The sequence below is a fragment of the Megalobrama amblycephala genome, linkage group LG18 (assembly GCF_018812025.1).
Source record: "Megalobrama amblycephala isolate DHTTF-2021 linkage group LG18, ASM1881202v1, whole genome shotgun sequence".
NCBI classification, from domain to species: domain Eukaryota; kingdom Metazoa; phylum Chordata; class Actinopteri; order Cypriniformes; family Xenocyprididae; genus Megalobrama; species Megalobrama amblycephala.
The window spans coordinates 1,808,921-1,836,379 of NC_063061.1; the positions used below are offsets into that span (position 1 = coordinate 1,808,921).

The 27,459-nt window shown below is 36.2% G+C and overlaps 1 protein-coding gene across 15 annotated transcripts in view; it reads right to left on the minus strand.

Moving 5' to 3' along the window:
- rapgef6 (Rap guanine nucleotide exchange factor (GEF) 6) overlaps nt 1-27,459 on the minus strand; it is a 119,031-nt gene that overhangs the window by 25,721 nt on the left and 65,851 nt on the right. For 12 of the 15 annotated variants that reach the window (XM_048166831.1, XM_048166835.1, XM_048166839.1 and 9 more), the window contains 14 exons: nt 24,882-25,010; nt 21,802-21,979; nt 21,474-21,610; nt 17,726-17,884; nt 14,132-14,284; nt 12,541-12,705; nt 11,048-11,155; nt 10,188-10,391; nt 9,999-10,107; nt 7,320-7,563; nt 4,861-4,872; nt 1,291-1,448; nt 662-676; nt 36-276 (listed from right to left, as the gene is read on the minus strand). In XM_048166831.1, the coding sequence (XP_048022788.1) occupies nt 36-276; nt 662-676; nt 1,291-1,448; nt 4,861-4,872; nt 7,320-7,563; nt 9,999-10,107; nt 10,188-10,391; nt 11,048-11,155; nt 12,541-12,705; nt 14,132-14,284; nt 17,726-17,884; nt 21,474-21,610; nt 21,802-21,979; nt 24,882-25,010 (2,012 nt within the window). The remainder of the gene's footprint in view (nt 1-35; nt 277-661; nt 677-1,290; nt 1,449-4,860; nt 4,873-7,319; nt 7,564-9,998; nt 10,108-10,187; nt 10,392-11,047; nt 11,156-12,540; nt 12,706-14,131; nt 14,285-17,725; nt 17,885-21,473; nt 21,611-21,801; nt 21,980-24,881; nt 25,011-27,459) is intronic. The other 3 variants (XM_048166833.1, XM_048166834.1, XM_048166836.1) reach the window with 3 other exon arrangements.

Sequence of the window (27,459 nt, forward strand, 5' to 3'; positions counted from 1 at the left end):
GACCGGCCCTTAAGTGGTTCTGGTTCTGCTCTTACCTGCCGTTGAGTTGGATGCGGTCAGCTAGTTTTGAGAGCTGGTCCGGCAGCCGGCGCTGTTTGATGACCCCTTCAGGACTAACAGAGACCTCACACAGCGAGTAGGTCTCCGAAGCGGCGATGAGGCCGAACTCGCTGACAACATGCGAGACGACATCTTTGGCTGTGGTGTCTTTACTGATGATGATATAGCAGCTCTGCTGGTCGGCTTTAAACACGCGGATCACCTGATCTGGAATGTCTGTAGGAAGGAGGATGCAGTTAAACACACGAGACAGGCGAAGACATTTGAAATGGAGGTTGATGATAAAATGTTTGGCTCAAATCTCTTCATTTATTTGGAAAACAAGGCAATGGCTTAAAAACTATTGCATCAAGCTCATGATTTAGAAATCGCTCAGGTTTCATGAATATCATCTTCACTTGTGTTTTGAAGATGAATGAAAGTCTTACGGGTGTGAACACAATCCACCACACTGACGGCAATTTCCGCATGCTTTTGGACATTGAGCGTAAAACTTTTCATGCCACAAACTCATAACCACAAGAAATTAACATTTTAACAAAACAGCATAAAAGAGTTGCAACAGAAAAGAGTGCATGACGTGTACAGTGGGTGTACTTACAGTAGAAACCAGCCACTGGAGGAGCCAAGAAACACACAGAAAGTAAAGAGAGAGAGAGAGAGAGAGAGAGAGATGACACATGACAGCTACAGCACACATGATCCACCACTGGAGACATCACAACTAATCTAAAGATGCCCTGCTCGTTATGAACGTCTCTCGTACAGAACATCATGCTGCATATTAACTTCAGCTGATTTCCACATTCTTATGCAGTGGATCTGAAACCAGCCGCAAGCTTTCATTTGACTCAACCCAGAGCTGAAGTTGCAGAAAGGAAACATTTACTGGAATCCTTACTAGCATCCTCAAATATTCTAACTAAATGTCTAATCTAAATGTGGAACGCTTGAAATAAGGAGCAAACAGCTTGAGGTCCACTCATGTACAGAAGAAACCCTCTATTGTGAAAAGAAGTACAATTAAGTGCACTTCTTTTTAACAAGGGTGCCTTTTTTCTACTGCCCTCTTGTGTCACTGCACACTGTTCTCAGATACATACAAGTAAATTTGGTGCAAATATTGTGTAAAATCAAGCTTTGATATTTTCAGCGCTACATGATGATGTGTGCGGTCATTATACTGGCTTCGGATGAGTGCACTGGTTCTCTGATGGCGTGATGTGTTACCTGAGGGGTTGGTGAAGTCCAGAACGCTGGCGGCGGGCTGCAGCAGGTCAGGACTGCTGGACGACAGGCTGCCTGGGATGGGCATTATGGCCACGCTGTGCCGGCACTGCTTAGTGCCCACGATACTGTCATCCTGAGACTGAGACAAGCCACTGTCGCTGCGGACACAGAGAGAGATGGATTACATCCAGCACAAACATTAACACTGCATGTTAATGAACACACACACATACACACAGATGAAAGAGGCGGACATTTAGGCCGTTTTCACACTTGATTTGACTGGATTGAGACAGACCGAATGTGAATTTACTAAAACAATAACTACTATTAATAAGAAAAAACAGCTGTTCTGCAACTGGTTAACATCCTCCAATAACCCTACGTGATGTCAAAGAAAAGGGAAAGATGCTTCAGAGAAAGATCACTGATAAATTAAGAAGAAACAGAGGTAGTTTTGATTTGCTGTTGACACGTTTTCATCTGCTGCAGATGGATTGCAATAGATGTGAGGAATGCGAGCTGCTCACCGATGGTCATGATAACAGCTGTGGAGTCTAAACAAACTGAACTGTGAAGCTGCAGTGTGAAAGCGCTCTAAACAGACACGAGCAATGAATACGCACACACAATCCATGAATGAGACACAAGCCTGAGATGACCAAACACAGCAGAAGAAGGGCAAGCACATGTGACGTCTCAGACGAGAGGAAATAGTGCTGTCTCATGGGTAAATTTGCTGCCAATCAGACGCTGACCTTTACACAGATGGGCTAATTTACATTCTGTTGTCTCGATCTCAGGGCAGAGAGACAGACAGACGTGACGATCAACTCTGAGAGCACAGCATCACTAACACAGCCTCTCCATCCATCACTCGACTCCATGAAATGTCCCTCAAGAACAGATCCGGTACAACAGGAAACATCAACACAAATGCACAAACAACATCCTGAACAGTTGTAGATGGAGTAAAGCACATCACGTCAGATTCACAGGTATGGAAGCCCATTTCCGCCACATAAGAAAAAAAATCATGCTTTGGTAAATTTTGGTAACTTTAATTAAAAGTTAGATTTTTGTGAATAATTTGAATGAACAAAGATTAAGAACAGAAATTGCAAAAACAAATTTTCACAGGTGCTAATATTTGTGGAGCTCACTGTAATTATGACATAATAAGAATAATTATGAGATAAAAATTATATATCATAATCAAAATTATGAGTTGAAATTGACAAGCTGAAATTATGAGATGTCATGAGATAAGTCGAAATTGGCATACTATGTCATTATGAGATAAAAAGTCAAAATTATGAGAAGTTGAGAAGTTGAAATTGACACTGTCATAATTATGAGATAAAAAGTCATGAGATAAATCGAAATTGACATACTATGTCATTATAAGATAAAATTATGAGATAAGTCATGAGATAAGTCAAAATTGACATACTATGTCATTATAAGATAAAAAGTCAAAATTATGAGATAAAAAGTCATGAGATAAATCGAAATTGACAGACTGTCATAATTATGAGATAGAAAGTCATGAGATAAGTCAAAATTGACATACTATATCATTATAAGATAAAAAGTCAAAATGATGAGAAGTTGAGATAATTCGAAATTGACAGACTGTCATAATTATGAGATAAAAAGTCATGAGATAAATCGAAATTGACATACTATATCATTATAAGATAAAAAGTCAAAATGATGAGAAGTTGAGATAATTCGAAATTGACAGACTGTCATAATTATGAGATAAAAAGTCATGAGATAAATCGAAATTGACATACTATGTCATTATAAGATAAAAAGTCAAAATTATGAGAAGTTGAGATAATTCGAAATTGACAGACTGTCATAATTATGAGATAGAAAGTCATGAGATTAATTGAAATTGACATACTATGTCATTATAAGATAAAAAGTCAAAATGATGAGAAGTTGAGATAATTCGAAATTGACAGACTGTCATAATTATGAGATAGAAAGTCATGAGATAAATCGAAATTGACATACTATATCATTATAAGATAAAAAGTCAAAATTATGAGAAGTTGAGATAAGTCAAAATTGACAGACTGTCATAATTATGAGATAAAAAGTCATGAGATAAATCGAAATTGACATACTATGTCATTATAAGATAAAAAGTCAAAATTATGAGATAAAAAGTCATGAGATAAATCGAAATTGACAGACTGTCATAATTATGAGATAGAAAGTCATGAGATTAATTGAAATTGACATACTATGTCATTATAAGATAAAAAGTCAAAATGATGAGAAGTTGAGATAATTCGAAATTGACAGACTGTCATAATTATGAGATAGAAAGTCATGAGATAAATCGAAATTGACATACTATGTCATTATAAGATAAAAAGTCAAAATTATGAGATAAAAAGTCATGAGATAAGTTAAAATTGACAGACTGTCATAATTATGAGATAAAACGTCATGAGATAAATCGAAATTGACATACTATGTCATTATAAGATAAAAAGTCAAAATTATGAGATAAAAAGTCACGAGATAAATCGAAATTGACACTATGTCATTATTATGAGATAAAAAGAAAATTATGAGATAAAAAGTCATAAGATAAAATTTCGACATTCTAAATTGTAGTTACAAGAAAAAGTTGAAATTGACATGAGTCAAAATTGAGATAAAAAGTCATTGAGATAAACGTCAAAATTATGGCATACCAGGTCCTAATTATGAGATACTGTCTAAGCACTAAGTAAAAATTATGTAGAAATTTTATGTAGAAAAACAATTCGAACTTGAGATAAAAATCTGTCAAAATATAAAAAGTTGTGATAAAAACTAAATTATGACATTTTTTTTCCATGTCATAATGACTTGTATCATAACTTTAATTTTCTATAATTATGATTTGCCAAAGCAGGATTTTTACATGTATACATACAAAAATAAGAAATGTCATTTTTCTTCTTATTTTCATGTATATATGACACAGCTAGTGTTTGTCCAGGTCACGTGACAAATAGCGGTTGTGATTTCACAGAAACAGGAAGTAAAAAGAACGACTTCTACACAAGACGTTACAGAACTGTGACACTGCACGGTTCATTTACACAAGGAAAAGTTGTTGACCAATGACAGAAAACACCTAACAAGGCACGGCATGACACAAGCGATCTGCTTCCTCGCCAATCACAGCTTTAGTCAACAGGAAATGTTGTTAGTCGCTGCATCTGATGTCTGTTGTGCTGTGTTTGTTCCATAACTGTGTATTAAACATCATGCTCTGACTGGCTGTTGGAAACAGTGTGCCTGGTTAGGATATGTTGGAATTCTTCATGAAAAGGAAAGAGAGGAAAGAGAAAAAGTGAAAAATGTGTTGTGAGCATGCACAAAGACGTCTGTGAGCACAATAGCACAGTTTATGTGAAGATGAAACGACATGAAACACAATGATCACGCAAACAATCTCTTCTGGCAGAGGTTGTGCTGCACTACTCTTAACATTATGACATCATTTCATGATAGAGAGAGAGAGAGTGTGTGTGTGTGTATTGAGCAGGTGTCTCTTACCCAAACAGTCCCCTGTGCAAGTGAAGCAGCCATAAAAACAGAAGACACGTGATGTCAAGCAGTACAAGCATCAAGCACAGAGATGACCCACAAACACAAGCCCGTGAAGCACTCACATACACAAACACACTCATACTCTCACACACACACTCTTACTGGGCTCACATTCACCCCAACTTCAAAAAATAAAACGTACACTGTGCATGAGCAACATGAAGCCTGTTTTAGGACATTCAGATTTTTTGCACTGTGACATTACACACTGTTCTAACCAGACATGACACACAATAAAATGTGTCTTTGTCATGGCTGAGAAATGGCACCCCAAAAGATCATTTAAAGTCATTATTGTGTTAGGTGAGAAAAGTCATCCATCTGAAGTGGCATTTAGGTCTAGTAACACAGACTGTTTAATGCAGCTCAGAGGTGGCATGGATATGAATGAAAAATGAAATGATACTCTAAATATGAAACTAAAACCGCCAGCAGGTAAGTCACTGTCTTAATGAGTGAGTCGTTGAATCATTCATTCAACTGATTCATTCAAACGTGATTCATTCAGGAACGAAGCAAGTGGCCGTCTTTATGAATGAGTCACTGAATCATTGGCTCACTCAATTCATTTAAAATCACAGATTCATTTAGTAATTAAACACCGCTGTGTTTTTCTCAGAGACACGCTTTGTTAAATTGGAACAACTTTTATTAGCGAAATTGAGCAAAAAATAACAATATTGACAGTATTGTGTCTAAAGGCCAATTCACACTGCACAGACAACAAACACGTCAGTCGGAGTCGGATCAGTGTTTTACCCATCACCGTTTGTTGCCGTTGGTCGGAGTTTGTTTTCACCTGACTTTACATGTTCAGTCGCGTAGGAAGGAAGGAAGGAAGCCGCCAATGGTCATTAGATTGTATAAATCAGTGAATAATGAATAGAAATTATGATTCTGTCTAATATCGCACTTTTAGACTATTCAGTGCAGCTGTGTGAACACAAATAAACCACAGCAGACGTGAGTGAATATGAATGCGTTTCAAAATATCATGTTACCAACTGATTATTTTGCACTAACTGTCACTACAATTGAATTTTATCATAAATAGTGAAAAATTACTGAAGCTGAAGTATTTAATCTTTCTAATGAAACAGTTCGTCCAGATCAACGTCCAGATAATTTCTAGTATGTGCCCATCTTTCCCGGTCACAGCAACCACGGATTCACCCACAACCCCTTTTCGTTTCCTACACCCTTATTTCAGGCGAAAAATGACACATAAAGACATTCTGACTCGAAGTTTGTTGGTGTCTGTTGGGACAGTGTGAATATGACAGTTATTTTTCACAAAAGTCTAAATCCAACGGCCAACTTGATTGTCTGTGTTGCCGTTTGTCTGTGCAGTGTGAATTGGCCTTAAAATGTAACACAATATTAACTTATTTTTTATTGAACTGTTGTATAAAATTCAGTATCACATTTATAATCATGCAGATATTTGGGAAAAAAACACTCTTGCTCATGTGATATTGCTAAAATGTATCATATGATATAAATATGAGACCAAAACCCATACTGGGGCATTTTTTGCCCTCATATCTTCAATTTTGGTGGAATTTTAAATGCATTATAATAAGTTTCATCACGCAGTCAGTTATTGACCTGCATCATGTTTGTAACTAAAATGCATGTAATATAAGGTGATGTACAGGTCATCAAAGCGTTAATAATTTTAACATGTAATTTTTTTCCATAATTAATGAATTCCACCAAAAGAATGTGTTAAATCGACAGCCTTAGTTAAAATGGTTTGATTATTTACTTATTCATTTTGTTGAAAGTGCAACAGTTGTGCACCCACAGAGAGGGCCGAAATCTGTGATTGAATCTGTCGCATCTGATGTAGACAGAAAAAGGCTTGTCGATGGAATCTTATCGTGTCTGGTTAGGACATTTTCATGACACTTGAGTAAATTTTCTCTCACCACAATGAGAAAACAACAATATACTACAGAGGTGTCCTGTCCTGCCTCTGGAGGGCCACTGTAAGATTAACTCAAAAACGCCTGTCTGAAGTTATCTAAATAAATTAAAAATAATAAAACATCTGGACACATAACGGCATGAGAAATGTGCTTAACTGCCTAACTGAAAACAATGTCAGAACTCTTAAAATTACTAAAACAGACATTGATTTCTTTATTCAGGATGTAATTTCTTATTTTTCCCCCATTTTGATTGATATGAGCTGAACATCTTTTCATGAGCTCCTGATGGTTGTGATGACCAACTAATGGACACCAAACTAATTGATGAATGGAGGTTTGTTTAAACCTTGTGAGAGCGTAAGAATGACACGCACAACGCGTGTTAATCCGGACACGAATGAGGAAAAGAATGGAGAATGGAGTGACCTCAAGTGATTTTCCACCATCATCCACACAGGAACGTGTCTTTACCTAAAGGGTTTTGGGGGCAGGATGTTGAATCTGGTCTTCTCCAGCATCTTACGGATCTTGTTGCGTCCTCCGGACACCGTGTTGGCCTTCATCTTCTTGCGGTTCTTGCTGTCTGAGGGAAACTCCATGTCTCCGGGCAGATCCGGGATGGAGAAGCGGTTGCTCTTCCTCTCCTGAATCTTAGGGATGTGAGGACCACCGTTCTTCTTCTCGTGCCTCACGCGGCTTTGAAGCTCTTTGAAAACTGCAAGTCAAAATCAAGTCAAGTCTAATGTATCTGTATAGCTCTTTTCACAATACACATAATTTTAAGCAGCTTTACATAAAGTCATGTTATGTTATGTTATTTTTATGTCTATAATGTCTTAGTGCTTTACCACAGAGCTAGTTTTAATGATAGGTGATACGATTATATATAATGATGATACGAGTGATCCTGCAGATTTACATATTTATTTACAGTGAATATCTTTATATCTATATCTGTATTTATAGTGTTGTCTAGAACATATATCAGTGCTGCAGTGACTCCGACACATGACTGAGAGATCAAGACAATTAAGAAATTTAAATGTTCGTCAGTTTTGTTCTACATAGAGATTTAAAATATCGGTCGATTTTGTTCCATAAAGAGATTTAAAATACCGGTCGGTTTTGTTCCGTGAAGAAATTTAAATATCGGTCGGTTTTGTTCCGTGAAGAAATTTAAATATCGGTCGGTTTTGTTCCATGAAGAGATTTAAAATATCGGTCGGTTTTGTTCCATGAAGAGATTTAAAATATCGGTCGGTTTTGTTCCATGAAGAGATTTAAAATATCGGTCGGTTTTGTTCCATGAAGAGATTTAAAATATCGGTCGGTTTTGTTCCATAAAGAGATTTAAAATATCGGTCGGTTTTGTTCCATGAAGAGATTTAAATATCGGTCGGTTTTGCTCCGTGAAGAGATTTAAATATCGGTCGGTTTTGTTCCGTGAAGAGATTTAAATATCGGTGGGTTTTGTTCCATATAGAGATTTAAATATCGGTGGGTTTTGTTCCATATAGAGATTTAAATATCGGTGGGTTTTGTTCCGTGAAGAAATTTAAATATCGGTGGGTTTTGTTCCATATAGAGATTTAAATATCGGTGGGTTTTGTTCCGTGAAGAAATTTAAATATCGGTGGGTTTTGTTCCATATAGAGATTTAAATATCGGTGGGTTTTGTTCCATATAGAGATTTAAATATCGGTGGGTTTTGTTCCGTGAAGAGATTTAAATATCGGTGGGTTTTGTTCCGTGAAGAAATTTAAATATCGGTGGGTTTTGTTCCATATAGAGATTTAAATATCGGTCGGTTTTGTTCCATATAGAGATTTAAATATCGGTGGGTTTTGTTCCATATAGAGATTTAAATATCGGTGGGTTTTGTTCCGTGAAGAAATTTAAATATCGGTGGGTTTTGTTCCATAAAGAGATTTAAATATCGGTGGGTTTTGTTCCGTGAAGAGATTTAAATATCGGTGGGTTTTGTTCCATGAAGAAATTTAAATATCGGTGGGTTTTGTTCCATATAGAGATTTAAATATCGGTGGGTTTTGTTCCATATAGAGATTTAAATATCGGTGGGTTTTGTTCCATATAGAGATTTAAATATCGGTGGGTTTTGTTCCATATAGAGATTTAAATATCGGTCGGTTTTGTTCCATATAGAGATTTAAATATCGGTCGGTTTTGTTCCATAAAGAGATTTAAATATCGGTGGGTTTTGTTCCGTGAAGAGATTTAAATATCGGTGGGTTTTGTTCCGTGAAGAAATTTAAATATCGGTGGGTTTTGTTCCATATAGAGATTTAAATATCGGTCGGTTTTGTTCCATAAAGAGATTTAAATATCGGTGGGTTTTGTTCCGTGAAGAGATTTAAATATCGGTGGGTTTTGTTCCATATAGAGATTTAAATATCGGTCGGTTTTGTTCCATAAAGAGATTTAAATATCGGTGGGTTTTGTTCCGTGAAGAGATTTAAATATCGGTGGGTTTTGTTCCATATAGAGATTTAAATATCGGTGGGTCTTGTTCCATATAGAGATTTAAATATCGGTGGGTTTTGTTCCGTGAAGAAATTTAACTATCGGTGGGTTTTGTTCCATATAGAGATTTAAATATCGGTCGGTTTTGTTCCATATAGAGATTTAAATATCGGTGGGTTTTGTTCCGTGAAGAGATTTAAATATCGGTCGGTTTTGTTCCGTGAAGAGATTTAAATATCGGTGGGTTTTGTTCCGTGAAGAGATTTAAATATCGGTCGGTTTTGTTCCATATAGAGATTTAAATATCGGTCGGTTTTGTTCCGTGAAGAGATTTAAATGTCTGTCAGTTTTGTTCTATTAAGTGATTTAAATGCCGGTCAATCAAAACACTCAGCTGTCTGACCCACGTGACACAAAGACATCAGGCATCTGCTGCCGAACGCTAGCAAACAAGTCTCTCAGAGCGCTTTCAAATCATTCACTACATTTAATACAACAGCGGTTTCAACTTTCATTGTCATATGTGATGAGTTTGGAATGAGTCTACATTTTCTTTATGCTGATATAATTATTTAATTTATCTTCAATTTTGTGGGAGCTGTGGTGAAGTGCGATCTACCAACCCACGACTCACTAGCGCCCCCCAACACCATGTGTACTGTGACATACCGAAAATATTGGTCTTCACAGTAAGAGAGAGGTGCGTGTTGTTCCTAAGGATATCCATGGCTTTGGAGTGTGAGATGTTCTCGAAGTTCTGCCCATTAATCTCCATGATCTGAAGACAAACGAGCACAATGAGTTTATGCTGAAATATCAATATGGCAAGCGTTGTTTTCGTGTTCCTCTAATCGGTACCTGATCTCCACGCTTGAGCCCCGCTTCTGCTGCTTTACTGGCCGGCTCCACGGTCTCGACGAAGATGCCGAAGCACCGCTCGCTGCCGCCCTGAATCGTGAAGAACAGCGGAGACTCTCTGGACGGCTTCTGCAGAGTGATCTGACGACACTTCGCCTTAGCAGCGCACGCAATGTTCAGCAGACGCAGGTGACCCTTCATTTTCTGAGAGACAATTCAGCGAAACACACATTCAAGAAATATTTACGTATTCAGATCAGTACAATGATTTTGATTCAGTAAATCATGCCTGTAATGAAACTAGAGATAACTGCTCAGCTGTGAAAATGCAAACCCTTATTTATAGTTTAATTTCTCACTTATTCACTAGACATTTCCATGATGTTTGAAGATTTTATTAATTTCCAGGACTTTTCCTTATAAAAAGAAGTGCTCTTGATTGTATTGAATGTGTACTTGTAGTGTACTTCAATCTTTAAAGAATATAAAAAAAAAAATGTACTTACAGATATTAAAATATTAATGATTTTAAAAGCCGTTTAAGTGTACTTACACTTTCATGGCTATTTTTCTTAACACACTTTTAGTACACTTTCATACTTAACATACTAAAGCACATGTAAAGTACTTGATTATAATTTTAACTGTTGTATGTTAATTCTATATTACATTTAAAGTTAATATATTTTATACTTCATCACAAATGTGTGATTACACATATATTTAAATACTTGACATACAACTTTCAGTAGAAATTACATTAAAGTACATAACGTTAGGATTCCCTGATATTTCCATGTTATCCACGACCATAGGCATCCTGTTTAAATGAACCTGTTGTGTCTGATGTCGACACTCACCGAGGAATCCAGTAACTTCTCAAAGTCCTCCAAGAATTGAGTCATCACTGGATCGCCTTCAAAATCATTAAAATGATTGTTCACCCACAACAACACGATTCTCGTCACCTGCAAGATCCCAAAATATGCAAACCATTATTTACTACAAATACAACAGTGCAAGAAATGGGTATGCACAATATTATTAGCCGATAAAGGCTTAAAATGTAATAATTGGCATCAGCCTGATATGAAAAAATCATGCTGATATGCCTTGCCGATAAGTCAGCAGTGTGGTCATTCTACTGCCCGCCCAGTAAGAAGTTTTATTTATTTAGGGAGCACTAATAAAAAGAAAGGTAAAATACACAGTTTTTGCTCAATACTAGCTGAAATGAAAAATAATTCATTTATAATTCCTGCACATGAGAGACTTGATGTTATATCGGAAAATATCGGCATATGATAAAGGGCCTTTACAAAAATAAAAAATTTCAAGACAAGAAACTTTTTGCGTGGCAACGAGAAACTATTGTGTGCGCATAAGAAACGTTTCACATGCACACACATCGTTACAATTTCTGGTTTATGTACAGTTGTAAGAAAAAGTATGTGAACCACTTGCAGAATCTGTGAAAATGTGAAAAAAATTAACAAAATAAGAGAGATCATACAAAATGCATGTTATTTTTTGTTTAGTACTGTCCTGAGTAAGATATTTTACATAAAAGATGTTTACATATAATCCACAAGAAGAAAAAAAGCTGAATTTATTCAAATGGTATGTGAACCATTGATTCTCAATACTGTGTGTGGTCACCTGATGATCCACGACTGTTTTTGTGTGTTTTGTGATGTTGTTCATGAGTCTCTTGTTTGTTCTGAGCAGTTAAACTGAGCTCTGTTCTTCAGAAAAATCCTGCAGATTCTTCAGTTTTTATTTGGTGGAATACATTGTTCTCATTTTCTGTGACATACTGTATATCAGGTAGCGGTTCAATGGATCACAAAACTCACGGTTCGGTTCATATCACAGTTATTAAGTCACGAATCGGATCATTTTGGATCAGCATATCAGGGAATTGTGTAACGTGAGTTTACTGAACAAGAGAGTTTCACTTTGATATGAAGAAGTCACACTGCCAGCCATTTCAACACTGTGAAACCAAAAGAAATTTCTCGTTGTGTTTGTTGATTTCGCAGAATGTGAAATACCACAGAAATAAAATACCATATGTGCCACCATAAAACACTGCGACGTGGGAAAAAAAGTTGAGAATCACTGATACAGAGCAATGAACACTGAGTCACACTGCTCCATCAGCCCATTTCGCTGTTTCTCAAGAGCAAAAAAGTCTGTATATTTTGTATTTTTGCAAAGGTCCCTTTAGGGGCTCCGTAGCATCAGCTATCGGCCAAAACGAGTTTGAAAAATATTGGTAAAAATCAAATATTGTGCATCCTTAGTAAGAAACAGAAACTGAGAACTGATGCACACACACACACACACTGACCGTGTCTCTTAGATTGTCCACTTTGAACCATTCCAGAAGCTTCTTGCCCACTTCCATGGGGCTGGACAGGAAGGTGCGGTACGTCAGGAGGAAGTCCTCAATGTAAGTAGGGTCCACCACTGACGGCTCCTCCACCAGGTGCATGATCAGACGCTCTGGAGTGCCCTGATACACACAAGACAAGAGCGTCTGATACAGAGCATGCATGCAGAAACTGGTTTTAATGTGGGCATTGTGGGTTAAGGTCTGACCCGAGTGTACAGAGGCCACCCTTGAGTCTCTCAGTATCGGTATCGGCCGATATATGTTCATTTTTAATGTTACTGTTATCGGCACGATAGCGAAATCTGGCCGATATAGTATAATAATGGATTATTTCCTTCAGCTGAGACACTTCAGATGGGCACTGTTCACCGTGATGGTTTTGAATTGCTTGAAATATGATTGAAAATCACTTTTAAAAACATTTAAGTGCAACATGTACAGTGCAAGTCTGTCATATAGACTACATAAAATCATAATTGTGTGTGTTGGGACATGGCTTTTAATGGTGAGACTTTTGTTTTTGTAATCAGGCACTCAAAAATTATGTAAAAATTTGGATTTCGATTTATCGGCCAATATATCGGTTATCGGCTTTCAAACATAAAGAATTTTCGGTTATCGGCCAAAATTTTTCTCTGATGGTGTCTATAACAGCACTATTTAAAATATATCTGGAGATAACAGCTACAACAGCACAGACATCTTCATGTGACTGCTGCAGACGTCACGCAGAGCAGTCGCTCTCCAGGGGATCAGAAACCGACATCAGCCGGCCTGAAACTGAACCTGACCCCGAATGCCTGGTTTACAGCCAATCAGAAAAGAGTGGAGAGCACTGCCATGACAGATATGATGGACTGACACTTGTACAAGGAGAAAATGAGGAAATGCTCCGACTGCCGTGTCCAAGCGAGTTCAACTTGCACAGAAACAGCCTTCTTAATAGATCTCGCCATACTTCCCCAGTTGATTTAATCACAGTGCATTAGCTTCAGTTTTCTGGAATGTTTAAATATGCAAATGAGGCATTATCTAATTAAATATGAACTAATTTGCATGCATTTCCAGTAGAGAAATCTGCATATAGGATAAAGGCCAGGTTCAAAAATCTTGTTTGATTTTGTTGAAATATTAGAGCTTTTTTACAGAGGGGATTTTGGATTCATTTAGAGGAAAAAATATATTTTCATCATGTTTTAATGTTCTATAAATCCGCCGAACGATAAACCTCCAGAATGTAGAAAGGAATAACATTGTAAAGTTTGGTGTATGTAAAGCTGCTAAAGTGGTAATTGAAAATCTACAGATTCAAATAGATAAAGTGCAATAAAATAAACACTTAAAAGTCAATCTCAATAAAAGTACATGAAAAACAGTGGTTTTGTAGTGTCTCATCTTAAGTTAAGGGTCATCTTGTGATGCTTTCTGTTCAAATCGACTGTCATTGGCTATTCTGGTCACAACCTTTATTACAGTGTCGTTGGCCAGCATTAAACTGACCGCAGAGCACCGAGCGTGATGAATCGGGGACGTGACTCTTCCTCACCTTAATGACGACGTGGCCCTTCCTGGTGCCGCTGCGGTCCAGCTCTCGGTGCTCCTTCACCATGACGATCTCGCCCTCCTCCTCCACCTTGTGCGTGTTCTTCTCCACATGGTTGAGGATGCGGCAGTAGTCCTCTTGTGCGATGCACACAAACTGGTCCACAACGACATGAGGAAGAGCAATGAACCGATAGTAGAGCAGGAGGTTAGTCTGAACCAGACATGGATAACCAGCGCAATCATTGCGCCAACTCATGAGTGCGACGTCTCTGAGAGGATGTGCACGAGCGCTGGGTTCACAGCGTAAGAGGAAGTTGAGGTGGAGTCTTTATTTTGAGGAATCAGCAGCTCTGCTATATTAGGAGACCTTTACATTCGGACCCTGACCACAAGGCTACACATCATGTCAGCAATAACACTGCTCGCTGACTGAAGTGTGAGTTTGTGGCAGAGTCATAACCACCAGATTATCCCCAATATGTGATATTGTTGCTGCTGCTCTGCTCTTCATTACTCCATTACTGCATTCCCCGGGAATTGAACCCATGACCTTTTATTCATATGTGGCAACGTTGTTTTAAAAGAAGCATTACGTTTGTGGCCCATCGGTAGTTACTCCTTATTTGACTTTCAGTCAGTTCCTCACACTAATCTATCATATGATTTCAACATTGACAGCATTCAGCTTCTTCAGAATGTTTCCCTTTTAATAGAGGAAAGAAAATCATACGGGTTTGAATCTACACACTGTTGATTTCAGTGGAGAAGGTGCATCATGAGGATGTAGAGGGAAACCGTAAAGGTTTGTGAAACTGCCACTCCGTGAGAGAGTTTTAACTTGTTCACACAGGCCAGCTGTAGTGCACTTTAAAGGGTTCGTTACATACAGTCATCATTCTGACATCCAAATGTCAATGTTGTTTAGACCTCAGTGACTTTCAAAATATCCTGTCCTAATTGACTTATGTCATAATGAGTTCTTTATCTCAGAATTTTGACTTTTTACCTCATAATTATAACTTAGCATGTCAAAAAATACTTTTTCTCTCATATTTTCGACTTTTTATTTCATAATTAAACTATAATTTTGACTTTTTTCATAATTTAATCTCAAAATTTTACTTTTTTTTACAAAGTATGTCATAATTTTGTCATCATCTCATAGTGACTTGGTATATCATCATTTTTTAGTTTTATCTCATAATTATAACTTTTTATGTCAAAATTGACTTATTTCGTAATTTCAACTTTTTATTTTATAATTACAACTTGTCATAATTTTGATTTGATTTTGTCAATTTTATCTCATAATTTTTACTTTATCATAACTATGACATAGTATCTCATAATTTCAACTTTTTATTTCATAATTATAATGTCAATATGAACATAATTTTGTCTTTTTTTGTAACAATTTTTCATTTTTTATATATATATATATCATATTTATGGCAGTATCTCATAATTTTTACTTTTTATTTCATAATAGTAACTTGTCCGTTTCTACTTTTTTTATAATTTTGCATCTCATAATTTAATTTAATTCAAAGTATCTCATAATTTTATTTATTTATTTATTTATTTTTTCATAATTTTGGCTTTTATCTTGTAATTTTAACTTTTTATTTCATAATTATAACTTGTCAATTTGGACTTTTTCATAATTTTGCCTTTTTTGTAATAATTTTTACTTTACTTATAATTATGAAAGTATCTCAATTTTAACTTTCTATTTTATAATTATAGCATAATTTCAACTTTTTTCATTATTTTGGTGTTTATTTCATAATTTTTACTTTTTATTTCATAATTATAACGTCAATTTCAACTTATTTCATAATTTTGGCTTTTTTCTAATAACTTTTTACTTTTTTATCATAATTATGACACAGTAGCTCATAATTTCAACTTTTTATTTCATAATTATAATGTCAATATGGACATAATTTTGCCTTTTTTTGTAACAATTTTTCCTTTTTTTATATATATCATATTTATGGCAGTATCTCATAATTTTTACTTTTTATTTCATAATAGTAACTTGTCCGTTTCTACTTTTTTTATAATTTTGCATCTCATAATTTAATTTAATTCAAAGTATCTCATAATTTTATTTATTTATTTATTTTTTTTCATAATTTTGGCTTTTATCTTGTAATTTTAACTTTTTATTTCATAATTATAACTTGTCAATTTGGACTTTTTCATAATTTTGCCTTTTTTGTAATAATTTTTACTTTACTTATAATTATGAAAGTATCTCAATTTTAACTTTTTATTTTATAATTATAGCATAATTTCAACTTTTTTCATTATTTTGGTGTTTATTTCATAATTTTTACTTTTTATTTCATAATTATAACGTCAATTTCAACTTATTTCATAATTTTGGCTTTTTTCTAATAACTTTTTACTTTTTTATCATAATTATGACATAGTAGCTCATAATTTCAACTTTTTATTTCATAATTATAATGTCAATATGGACATAATTTTGCCTTTTTTGTAACAATTTTTCCTTTTTTTATATATATCATATTTATGGCAGTATCTCATAATTTTTACTTTTTATTTCATAATAGTAACTTGTCCGTTTCTACTTTTTTATAATGTTGTATCTCATAATTTAATTTAATTCAAAGTATCTCATAATTTCATATTTTTTTTTTTTTTCATAATTTTGGCTTTTATCTTGTAATTTTAACTTTTTATTTCATAATTATAACTTGTCAATTTGGACTTTTTCATAATTTTGCCTTTTTTGTAATAATTTTTACTTTACTTATAATTATGACAGTATCTCAATTTTAACTTTATTTTATAATTATAACAATTTCAACTTTTTTCATTATTTTGGTGTTTATTTCATAATTTTAACTTTTTATTTCATAATTATAATGTCAATTTCAACTTATTTCATAATTTTTTCTTTTTTTAATAACTTTTTACTTTTTTATCATAATTATGACATAGTAGCTCATAATTTCAACTTTTTATTTCATAATTATAATGTCATAATTTAAACTTTTTCATAATTCTAACTTGTCAATTTCGATTTTTTTTCCATAATTTTATCTTTTTTATTATTTTGTGTGCTATGACAGTATCTCATAATTTCAACTTTTTAATTTATAATTGTCATAATCTAAACTTTTTTTCATAACTTTGGCTTTTATTTCTTAATTTTAACTTTTTATCTCATAATTATAAGATAAAAACATCATTTTTTTTAAGTTTTTTCTAATAATTTTTACTTTTTATCTCTTATTTTTTACTTTTTATTATAATTATGACATAGCATGTCATAATTTTAATTTTATCTCATAATTATGACTTAGTATCTCATGGGTGTCCAATCCTGTTCCTGAAGATCTTCCCTCCAGCTCCAGCCATGATCAAACACACCTGAAGCAGCTAATCAGGATCCTCAGGTGCACTTGATAATTACAGACAGGTGTGTTTGATCAGGGTTGGATCTGAACTCTTGGGCACCCCTGGAGTATCTCATAATTATGACTTTTCATGTCATAATTCTGATTGACCAAAGCATTCTTCTTCCTGCGTGGCAGAAATGGGCTTCCACACATGCTCTCACCTGGCAGTCATCTGCTTTAGTGCACACGACCCCGGTCATGAACTGCCTGTCCAGAGACGGCGAGATGCCAAAGCTGTTGCCCATGCACAGGATCTCTGCTCGGCCGTCTCCATAGCTGATCTCTACAGCGCCGTTCAGGATCACGTACCACAGGTCCAGCTGCAAACACACGAGAACAGAAGTCAGGTGAGCTTCATGGATGTCAGATCGATTATTACAGACCTTGGTATTATACAGTAACACTGCTGCAGGAAATGCAGATGAAGGGAAGACATCAGTATGTGTCTGAGAGTGAATCTGCTGAAGTATCCTGACCTTTGCTCCCACTCTTTGTGTTTCTGTCTCTCTCTCTCCTCTCATAAAGAAAGCGTGTCTGTCTTGTTGACCTTCACTGTAGCCCACACACTGAACATCTCTGTGCATTTAGCTCTCCTTTAAACTCATTTATGACGTGCATCAGTGTCTTCCTGTGGTCTGATATCTAACATAATTACTCTTCATCATGACAGACTGCTCAGATCTCTCTAGGTTGAACTGTCATCACTGTCTGAAACAATTCAGAGCATCCAAACTGCTATTATTGTCTCCATTAATTGTTTCTTCATTCTTAAGTAGTCTCTCTCCGTATGAATTGGGATGTAAAAATAAACTGACCACACAGTGTTTCTCTGCACAAGCTGGGCTGAGTGGGATGGCAATATTAATGCATCGTTTAATCAATGTTTGTTTTGATGACGTCGATTCTTAAATCCCAAGATTTAAGATCTGTGCTGTTTGTTGCATAAACAAAACTTCACTACACATTATTTGTAGCGCCTGCCATCCAATAATCACAATACGTTTTGTGCTTTGAAACTTTTTGATATGACAGTCTCAGCTTTCAATTTCTGTCAAATTACAATTAAATTCACTCAATAAATGTGGTTTTGTGTCTCTTTAATGTTTGATGACAGATCGCTGTAGCTCCTCAGTTCATCTCTTCCTCTTTACTACTACTTACAGCACCAAATAAACATGGATGAACATCAGAAGGAATGTTGAAAGATTCAGAACAATAAATCATGAATCATGTAATCACTCAATCAGTGTTTCAATCGCGGAAAGGCGTCAATAAAACAGCTTGAGAACAATGTGTCACGTACCGCCACATTTACCTCAGAGAAGCAATAGGGATGGGTATCGAGAACCAGTTCCAAATTTTCAAGAACCGGTGATTCGATAAGAAACGCACATTTTGATTCTGCTTTTCGATTCCTGTGCACTTATTTTAATGTGATTTTAAACCATTCAAGCGCAAAGAAAACTCGCACGCTGTTTTCCATTCACACATTCAAAACGAGCGCACAGAAAGCCGCCTCTCATACGGTATAGTGCGCGGTTCTCGTCCATGTCTTTTTGCACTTGAATGGAAAATTACACACAAAATATCCCTAATGGGGGAAAAACGCAAGGTGTCAAGAAGCATTTGTTAAAAGTTTAACTGATTTTAACTTGAGTTTTTAGAACGCGTGTCATGTGCGAGAGGCAAGCGCAACGGTCATACACGTACGTCTAGCGCGTGTTTAGATAGAAAAACAATGGAAAAGTGGTGCATTGGATTGGAACGGCCCCTAACAGTATATTGGATCTGTGCAGCTCTTAACACTCTGAGGTCTGAAAACGCACCGGCGCGTTTTGCATGGTTTTTTTCACATTGCAGCAAAACAGACTTAAAATACTCTGTCATTTTTTGTCATAGAGACATAAGTAATACATCAATTGAAACTATAGAATATCTCCTTTTATTTGTATACACTCAGAGTAAAAACACAATGTTGTGCTTTTTGTAAAATAAAGAAAAATAACATGATGCGTGATCTCTCATCTCCCTCTGAACAAAGTCCAATCTGATAGTTCTCAGAAAATGAACTGTAACTTAGTGAATACTAATCACAAAAATTTCATACTTATGTCTAACAAAACGTTGAAATGTCAGGTTTTAAATCGTGCAAGTCAAATCGAAAACAAACATTCTGTGTTTATGTAATCTGTATGAAAAGAGAGCCATGTCAGAAGTCCGTGATTCAGCTCATTACCCGCTAATGCGGCCACGCCCACGGAGCCAGCGCTATTCAGACGCAAATTCAGAGACAACACATGCATTCATCATTTCAATCGTGTATTTATTGCCTTGAAAAGTGTTTATCTGGATGAAAAAGCCATGGTTAGCGAGCTCTAGAAGACATGCAGTAAATTCCTGTTTGTTTTCTTCTATTGATAAGTTTTAGGTGAGTTTTTGTTTCTTTAGCGCCCTCCGGCTGTAGTATGAATTGGTAAACACCATTCATGGAATATCGTCTTCTTCTTAGGTGAATTTGTGGACTAAAATGCACAGAGCGCCCTCCGGCTGCAGTATGAATTGCAAACACCAGCGCTCATAGAGATAACAATGAATATTAAATAAAAAATAACTCCTCTGTATAGAAAATTGACATAAACATATGAGAATCCTATATTTCTCCAAATGTGCATGCTTTTAAACTAAAAGCCTATATTCAGATTCTTTGCATCACAGAAATACATTATATTTTAAAGTATAATATAAAACCATTATTTTATATTGTAATAAAATTCTGTATGTTTCATATACCATGATGAGCTTGAGACATCACAGAAGTTTTTTTTCATAGCCTACCTGACTGAAATGCCTCATTAATATGCAAGTCTTTTCAGGTCATTACTATTCAATTCTTTTGTCTTCTCAGGTGAGAATGGCCCATTATTCATGGAGATTCACGCCTCCACGCATACCGTGTTTCTTGGCAAAAAGTGTCTTACAAAAACTAAATCAATATATTGTTATAAATGAAAGAGTAGTCAGCATAATTTTTACATAATTTTGAAGCAAAAACTCTAGTCTACAACCTCCAATACCCAAAAGTCTTGTGAACACAGATTTAATATATTTTTATTGGCCTTATATCAGTGACTTAAGTTTTTTGTTTTTTCAGTAACCACGCATAAACGTTATTCCTTCAAAAACACAAACATGTACATACATGTTCCTCACATATTATTGTAGCCTAGTTTGTGCTGAATACAGTGTAATGACACTTGTGTCATTAATATGTTTATGAACAACTGAAAAAAGCACAAATGTCAGGGTATGTCAAAACTTCTCCAGGCCCCAAATCAGCCTCAGACTCCAGAGGGTTAAAGTGACAGCAGCCTAATATTCCTGCTGCCGTCTCTATAATAACGTAAATCAAACAACAAAAGACAGAAAATTCACTTGCTGTTCTTGACTGAACAACTTTTGTAACTATATTTTGTAACGTAGCCTATATTTTATTCATAAACTGCAGTGTTATTTCACATTTGATTACAGTTTCTGTACCTGAATACCTGAAAATCTTTAAACACTGTTTATTTCAATCATATCTTTGTTCAGTTGTATTTGTGCAATTGCTAATTTGTTTATTTGTTCAGTGTTTACTTGTCAAAAGTTCCTTGTGTAAGTCTTCTTTAGCCTGTTGATTTTTGTTGATGGTATTCAGCTACAATGAAATGTTTTGCAATAAAACATTGAATAAATGTGAATGATATACAAGCTTTTTTCAAACTTATTGGACTCAAAATTAGGAATTGATGAGAATTGGAATCGATAAGAAGAATCGGAATCGTTAAAATTCAAACGATACCCAACCCTAAAAAGCAAGTCAATGCCCAGCCCTACTAGTAATAGTCATGTTGGCGTGACTGGCTCTACCTCCTGTTTGTCCTGAAGAATGATGGTCCCTTCCTGTTCCACCACCTCGAACATCATGACTCGACACAGCTCCCTCCTGACAGACATGGTCATGTTAGCAAAAGCCGGCAGCTGATGCATGAACTCCAGGAGCTGCTCTGTTTGGATAGAGAGAGAGATGATGATGTAATGTTTGCCCTTCATATGCATAAAGTAACTTCTAGACTTTTTATGGTATTTTAATGACAATTGTGCTGACTTTCAAACACACTTTTTGCTTTAAACATCATGAAAATGTAAGCAAGAGCACTTAAAAGTGTGCCGTTCACAGAAGGCCTGTTCTCTTTACCGATGTCGTCGTCGGTCCGATCCACCGCATCCTTCTCCAGACACTCTCGCACCAGATCTCTGCCCAAAAGAGCCTCTGAGGAGCGCTCGATATCTTCATCTTCCTCCTCTTCCTCGGAGTCCACAGGAGCTTCGGGGAGGCCGGACAGATCCACGTCACCCATCTCGCTCTCTGTGGCCTGTGGAGGAACAAGTCAGCTTTATTTCTATAGCACTTCACACGATACAGATGCTTTCAAAGCAGCTTCACTGTAATAAACCGGATCAATGATGCAAACTTCATCAAATATGTGACATGCAAATTCAATAATTAAAAGACTGAACTCCAATCAGTTCAGTGTTGATTCAGTTCAGTTCAATAACTGTGTAAAGTTCATCATTTATGATTTGAACAAACATCAGTGACTGCCGCATTCACTGCTCTTCAGCACTTCCTTTCTCATTAGTGTCAACATGATCTCTGCTAAACTAATTAAGTAACAGGAAGAAGGGATTTCTGAGAGCCTACATGTGATTGACTGATTCAAGCGCTGGATGCAAATATCAGAGTCCAGCGTGACGTTTGCATGAGCAGCGCTGCGGTTATTAAAGGGGTCATGACATGAGAAATCACATTTGCCTTAATCTTTTGACATATAAGAGGTCTTGTTAGGGTTGCAAAATTCAGGGAATTTTCAAAAATGGAACATTTCCATGGGAATTTATGGGAATTGAAAGGGAACAAACTGGAAATTTGCAAAATTGCAGGTTAGCCTGTATCAGGGAACTTAAACTTTCAAATGAAAATTAGCCCAAACTTTACTCACCCTCAAGCCATCTTATAGGTGTATATGACTTTCTTCTTTCTGATGAACACAATCTGAGATATATTAATAAATATCCTGACGCATCCGAGATTTATAATGGCAGTGAACAGGGATCAACGAGTCTGAAGAAAGTGCTTCCATCCAAATGAGACCTTCCCCTACTTCCTACGTTGTCAATGAAAGCCGGCATGATGTCGGTGAATCACGTTCGGTCACTGTTTTGGCCGAGGTTCACTCACGTCACTATGGAGTATGTGTGAGCATGAGTTATCCCAAATTTCCAAATAATCCCCTTTAATTCCTCTAAATTCTTGTTAAGTGTCCAAATTGGAATATTCCCAAAATTCCCTATCTTAACTTCCCATGGAAATTTTCAGAAAAATGTACCGAAAATGTTCCACTCCTTTGCAACCCATAGTACCATTAAAACATCCTGCAAGATTCATAGCTTAAAACATCCTCCTCATTATAAACAAAGCATTAACTTAATCAAGCTCCAAAATCGGCTCGTTTTGATATTCTGTGATCTCTGACGTTACACGGGCAAATACATTTGCATATCCCCGCCTCCAGAGCAAGACATCGACGAATAATGACGTGTTGTGCATGTGTGTAATGAAGATGATGCTTGTCTGGTGTGTGTGTGTGTGTGTGTGTGTGAGGAAGAAGCTGTTCATTCAGACCTTTCATTTATAAGGAATCATTCAATCTTTTACTTTGTGTCTATTAAGGAAAGCACCTTTCATTTGTCCAGTAATGTGGATGTACATCATGCATGTGAACAATGATCAACAAAACATCTGAACACCAGAGGGAGTCAACACACTCCTAATGCATCCTCACTTTCAATACTACGCTTCATATTTAACCTTACAGATCCTCTCGTTTGCACTGAGGATTCAGACAGATCTGTGACGTGAATCAAGATCACTGTATCCGGTGAACTAGAAGTTGATAATGCCAAATATCAGATTTCACCAGTAATTACATCAGGGCCTGCATTATGTTCCAGCCATAAATACATATGCATGTGATCAGCGACTGACATCCTTCAGCAGAATCACGAATATTTGTCTTTCTCTCGTCAGCGCTGCCCTGTGCGCACCAGTGACCCAGATCTAAAGCCTCACTGTGCATGTTAATGAATGTCAAGGGTTACAAGTAAAGGAAATGTTCTTTCCATTTGAATGCTTTTAGCATTATGAGAGATTTGATTTGTGATTTAAGTATTGTTCATCAAACCAAACATGATATCGGTTAGGCTGATAACTCTACTTGTTTAAACTCCAAAATATACTGACAGCTTGTCAAAAGACATTTTCTGTTTTACATTTTACTGGTTTTTGAAGGAATACTGTGTCAAGTAAGTGTTCATTTAATTGAATCTTTTACTGTATTGTTTATATATGACCATTAGAAAAAAAACATTATATCTACTCTCCCCAGAAAACATATTTTACAACAAATCAGGCACTAATCTATAATCATCTATCGATCAATAGAAAAGGCACAGATTACTGAGTAAAGAACTAGAACTCAACTCAAAATACTGATTCAATGATTCTTTTGAGTCACTAAAGAAGTCAATGAAACAGTTTGTAGGCTATTCAATGTCTATAAACATAAAAAAAATTGCATTTTGCTAAATATATGCACTGTAATACATATTCACTATCTTTCTCCTTAACCTGTTAGTGATGTCTTTAAAGTATGTTTGAATAAATCTGTCATGAAAACAAGTTATTATAGTTTATTTTTGTTTAAATGTTTATATTTCACCAACAAACTGGAGTAGAAACAATATCTGTTATTAAAAACTGCCTTATGAGCAATTTAAATGTTTGTATTATTTATTATTAATGTATTATTTTTTTGTGGTTTCCGCTTCGGTTTTCGGCCAAGTGCATCCTGAATTTTCAGTTTCGACCCAGAATTTTCATTTCGGTGCATCCCTAATATATTTGTCAGTTATTTGTTTTTAAAGAGGAATTTTCAATATATTTGGAGACATTGAGAGGGAAGAAAAGTCCCAAAGCAAAGTATTTGGATTTTTTATTGGAGGATTTTGGTTTTATAATGTAAAAAACTCCCCTACTTTAATTTGTATAGCTTATTTCAATTGCTTATTTATTTTATTTTTAATTTATTGTTTGTTATGTTGTGGAGAATGTGATTGAATTGAGAATTCAGTTTGTAAATCTTTCAGTTATGCCTTTCTGTTGATGTTCAAACAAGAATACATATAAAAAAAATAAAAACTTGGATCTGGGACTACCTGGTAGATGTCTGATAGGCTGCTGCTCCCCGAGTCACTGGCGATGCTGCATCCTGATTGGCTGGGCGGCATGTGCATCTGCTGGTGGGGGTGGTCCGTCAGGTGCATCTTGTTGAGGTCACCAGGAAGCTGTCCAGACAAGAAAGGAAGAGAGAAATGTTGAGTTGTGATGAGGACATCATTTATAATGAGCGACTTGTCCGCCTCTGCAGGACTGTGAAAGCACGAGTGAGGAAAAACACGCCAACTTCAAACAGACGTATGAAGCAATCTTTTAAAATGTAATAAAATTAAATTTGAACAATTCCTTTCAATTTTTGGCAAACAAAAGTGATGCACAACAGAGATTTACTGTTCAATTAAAACATGGATGAAACAATGTGTGATATTCCTAAAAAATAATGTTTTACTTTACTTTCTGTCATAATTTCTTCCACTTAAACCAAACTTTTATTTTGGCGGGTTGTAGTGATGTGATGGTGTGCCGTGGAGAGAGAGGGTTGGTTGGTTTGTAAGCAGACTTTATTCTTAAACAAAAGAAACACTGGAGAAAACAACATGAACATGAACTCAGAACAGGAAACCACAGAAATGCAAAGAACATCAAAATAAAAGTCTCAGGAAACAGAACTGTGACAAGTGAAGAGCTGTATGTGCCGATAGTTTTCTCAGATGAAATACTGCTGAAGTCACTCAATGGAGATGAAGTTCATGTCCTCATATAGTGAGACGCAGACGAGCGTCACACGTGATTGCTTTCCTGTAGCTCAGTGGTTAGAGCATGGCACTAGCAATGCCAAGGTCATGGGTTCGATCCCAGGGATTGCACACACTCAGATACAAATGTATAGTATAATGCAATGTAAGTCGCTTTGGATAAAAGCATCTGCCAAATGCATAAATGTAATGTAAATGATTGAGTTTGTGTAGTAGAGCAAGCAGAGACACACACAACAGGTAGACTACTTTGGATTTATCCATCCATAATGAGCCAAATTCAGTGACATTCCGTGTTATACAGTAAATTCCTTTTCCAGTGATTCCGTCTGCGCAGAAATCATGGGGAAATCTACTATTAACATCAGCGTTACATGGCCAACAGTCACCCTTACATATTTCCATGTACAATCATCATGTAGTTGATCATAACCCTGATCAGATGAGATGAGGTTTACCAAAATCTCTATATTTATATTTATTACGTAAAAAAACGTAATCTACTCAATCTGAAAAAGCACAGAAGATCAGAAAACACGGCAAGCATGTAAGCTGGAGTTTATTGATCTCCACTGAGATATTCTGTCTAAATGACAGTGTGATACAGCCAGTCTGTTCCTTCATGAGCAACTAAATCTGCTTTAAAATCTTTTCAGTGGCTACGTTTACATGCAACCAAATAATCCGTTAGTAATCGGATTGACTGCTCAATCAAGAAAAGCCTTCATGTAAACACCTAATCGATCTGATTGAGCTCAAGCAGAATTAAATTTCTTTTGTATTAGAAAGGGTTGTTTATTCCTTTTCTAATGCAATCAAGAGGACGTGTAAAAGCTTGAACGGGTTGAAAAACTGGAAAGGACTGCGCATGTGCAATGACGTAGAAATGGCGTAATGATGTGTGGAACAAGCCGGAGTTAATTGATTTTATTAGATTAGAATGGGAGAGCAATTATTCTAGAATATTTTGCACTTCTACATCAGGCCACACATGAGTTAAACAGAGGATGTGAGAAGTGTCTGTTGATGAGAGCGCTGGTGCGTCAGGCCTTTCATCCTGTGAATGAGCTGGACAGCTGTGTAAAGGGCATCCGTTATTCGTAACGATGGCATTAGGGCAAACGAGAGGTGCTGCTAATTGCTGCAGTCGTACTGTGCTCACTCACACAGCGCCGGGCCGAGGGTCTCTCCCCTGTGCGTCTATTAATGATGCCGGAGATTAAATATGAATGCGTGCTGCCTCCTGCCCCACATCAGCCAGACGCCAGGATTCACACACCAATGACGCACGGGCAAATACCGTCTGACAAGACGGATGGAAATGCATTGCCTTCACACAAACAGTGCGCTTGAGCCTCGCTGTAATCCTACAAGATACTCACACTGCAGCTATTCAAGAAGGAGGTTTTATTGGACATAACTTTGTCCTTGTGGGAACTCCACTGAATTATTCATGCGTCCCACCGCGCTCATGTCTAGACACGACAACATTCAGAATGAGCATCACTTCAAGAGGACGACACGGCCCTGTGCTCAGATGTTTACTGTTTAGCATCTTGTGCAGGCTCACGGTCCACTGATGTGGAGTAACATGAAAACACTGAACATGAAAACAATGGTCTCAAAAACTACAAAATAACAGCTAAGCGCTGTGTAAAGCAACAGCGAGCAGCCAACTGTCATGAAATCTCTCATGCATTACTCACAGATCCTGGTGTAGCTCATGTTGTTTGGACTTTATAGTTGTCAGTCATAAATCAGTAGAATTATTTGGCACAAATGGATTTCACGCTGTGTTTTCATGTTAGGTTAAAAAACGGCCTCAAAATGCCCATAAAAGCCAAATGCAGGGGAACACACT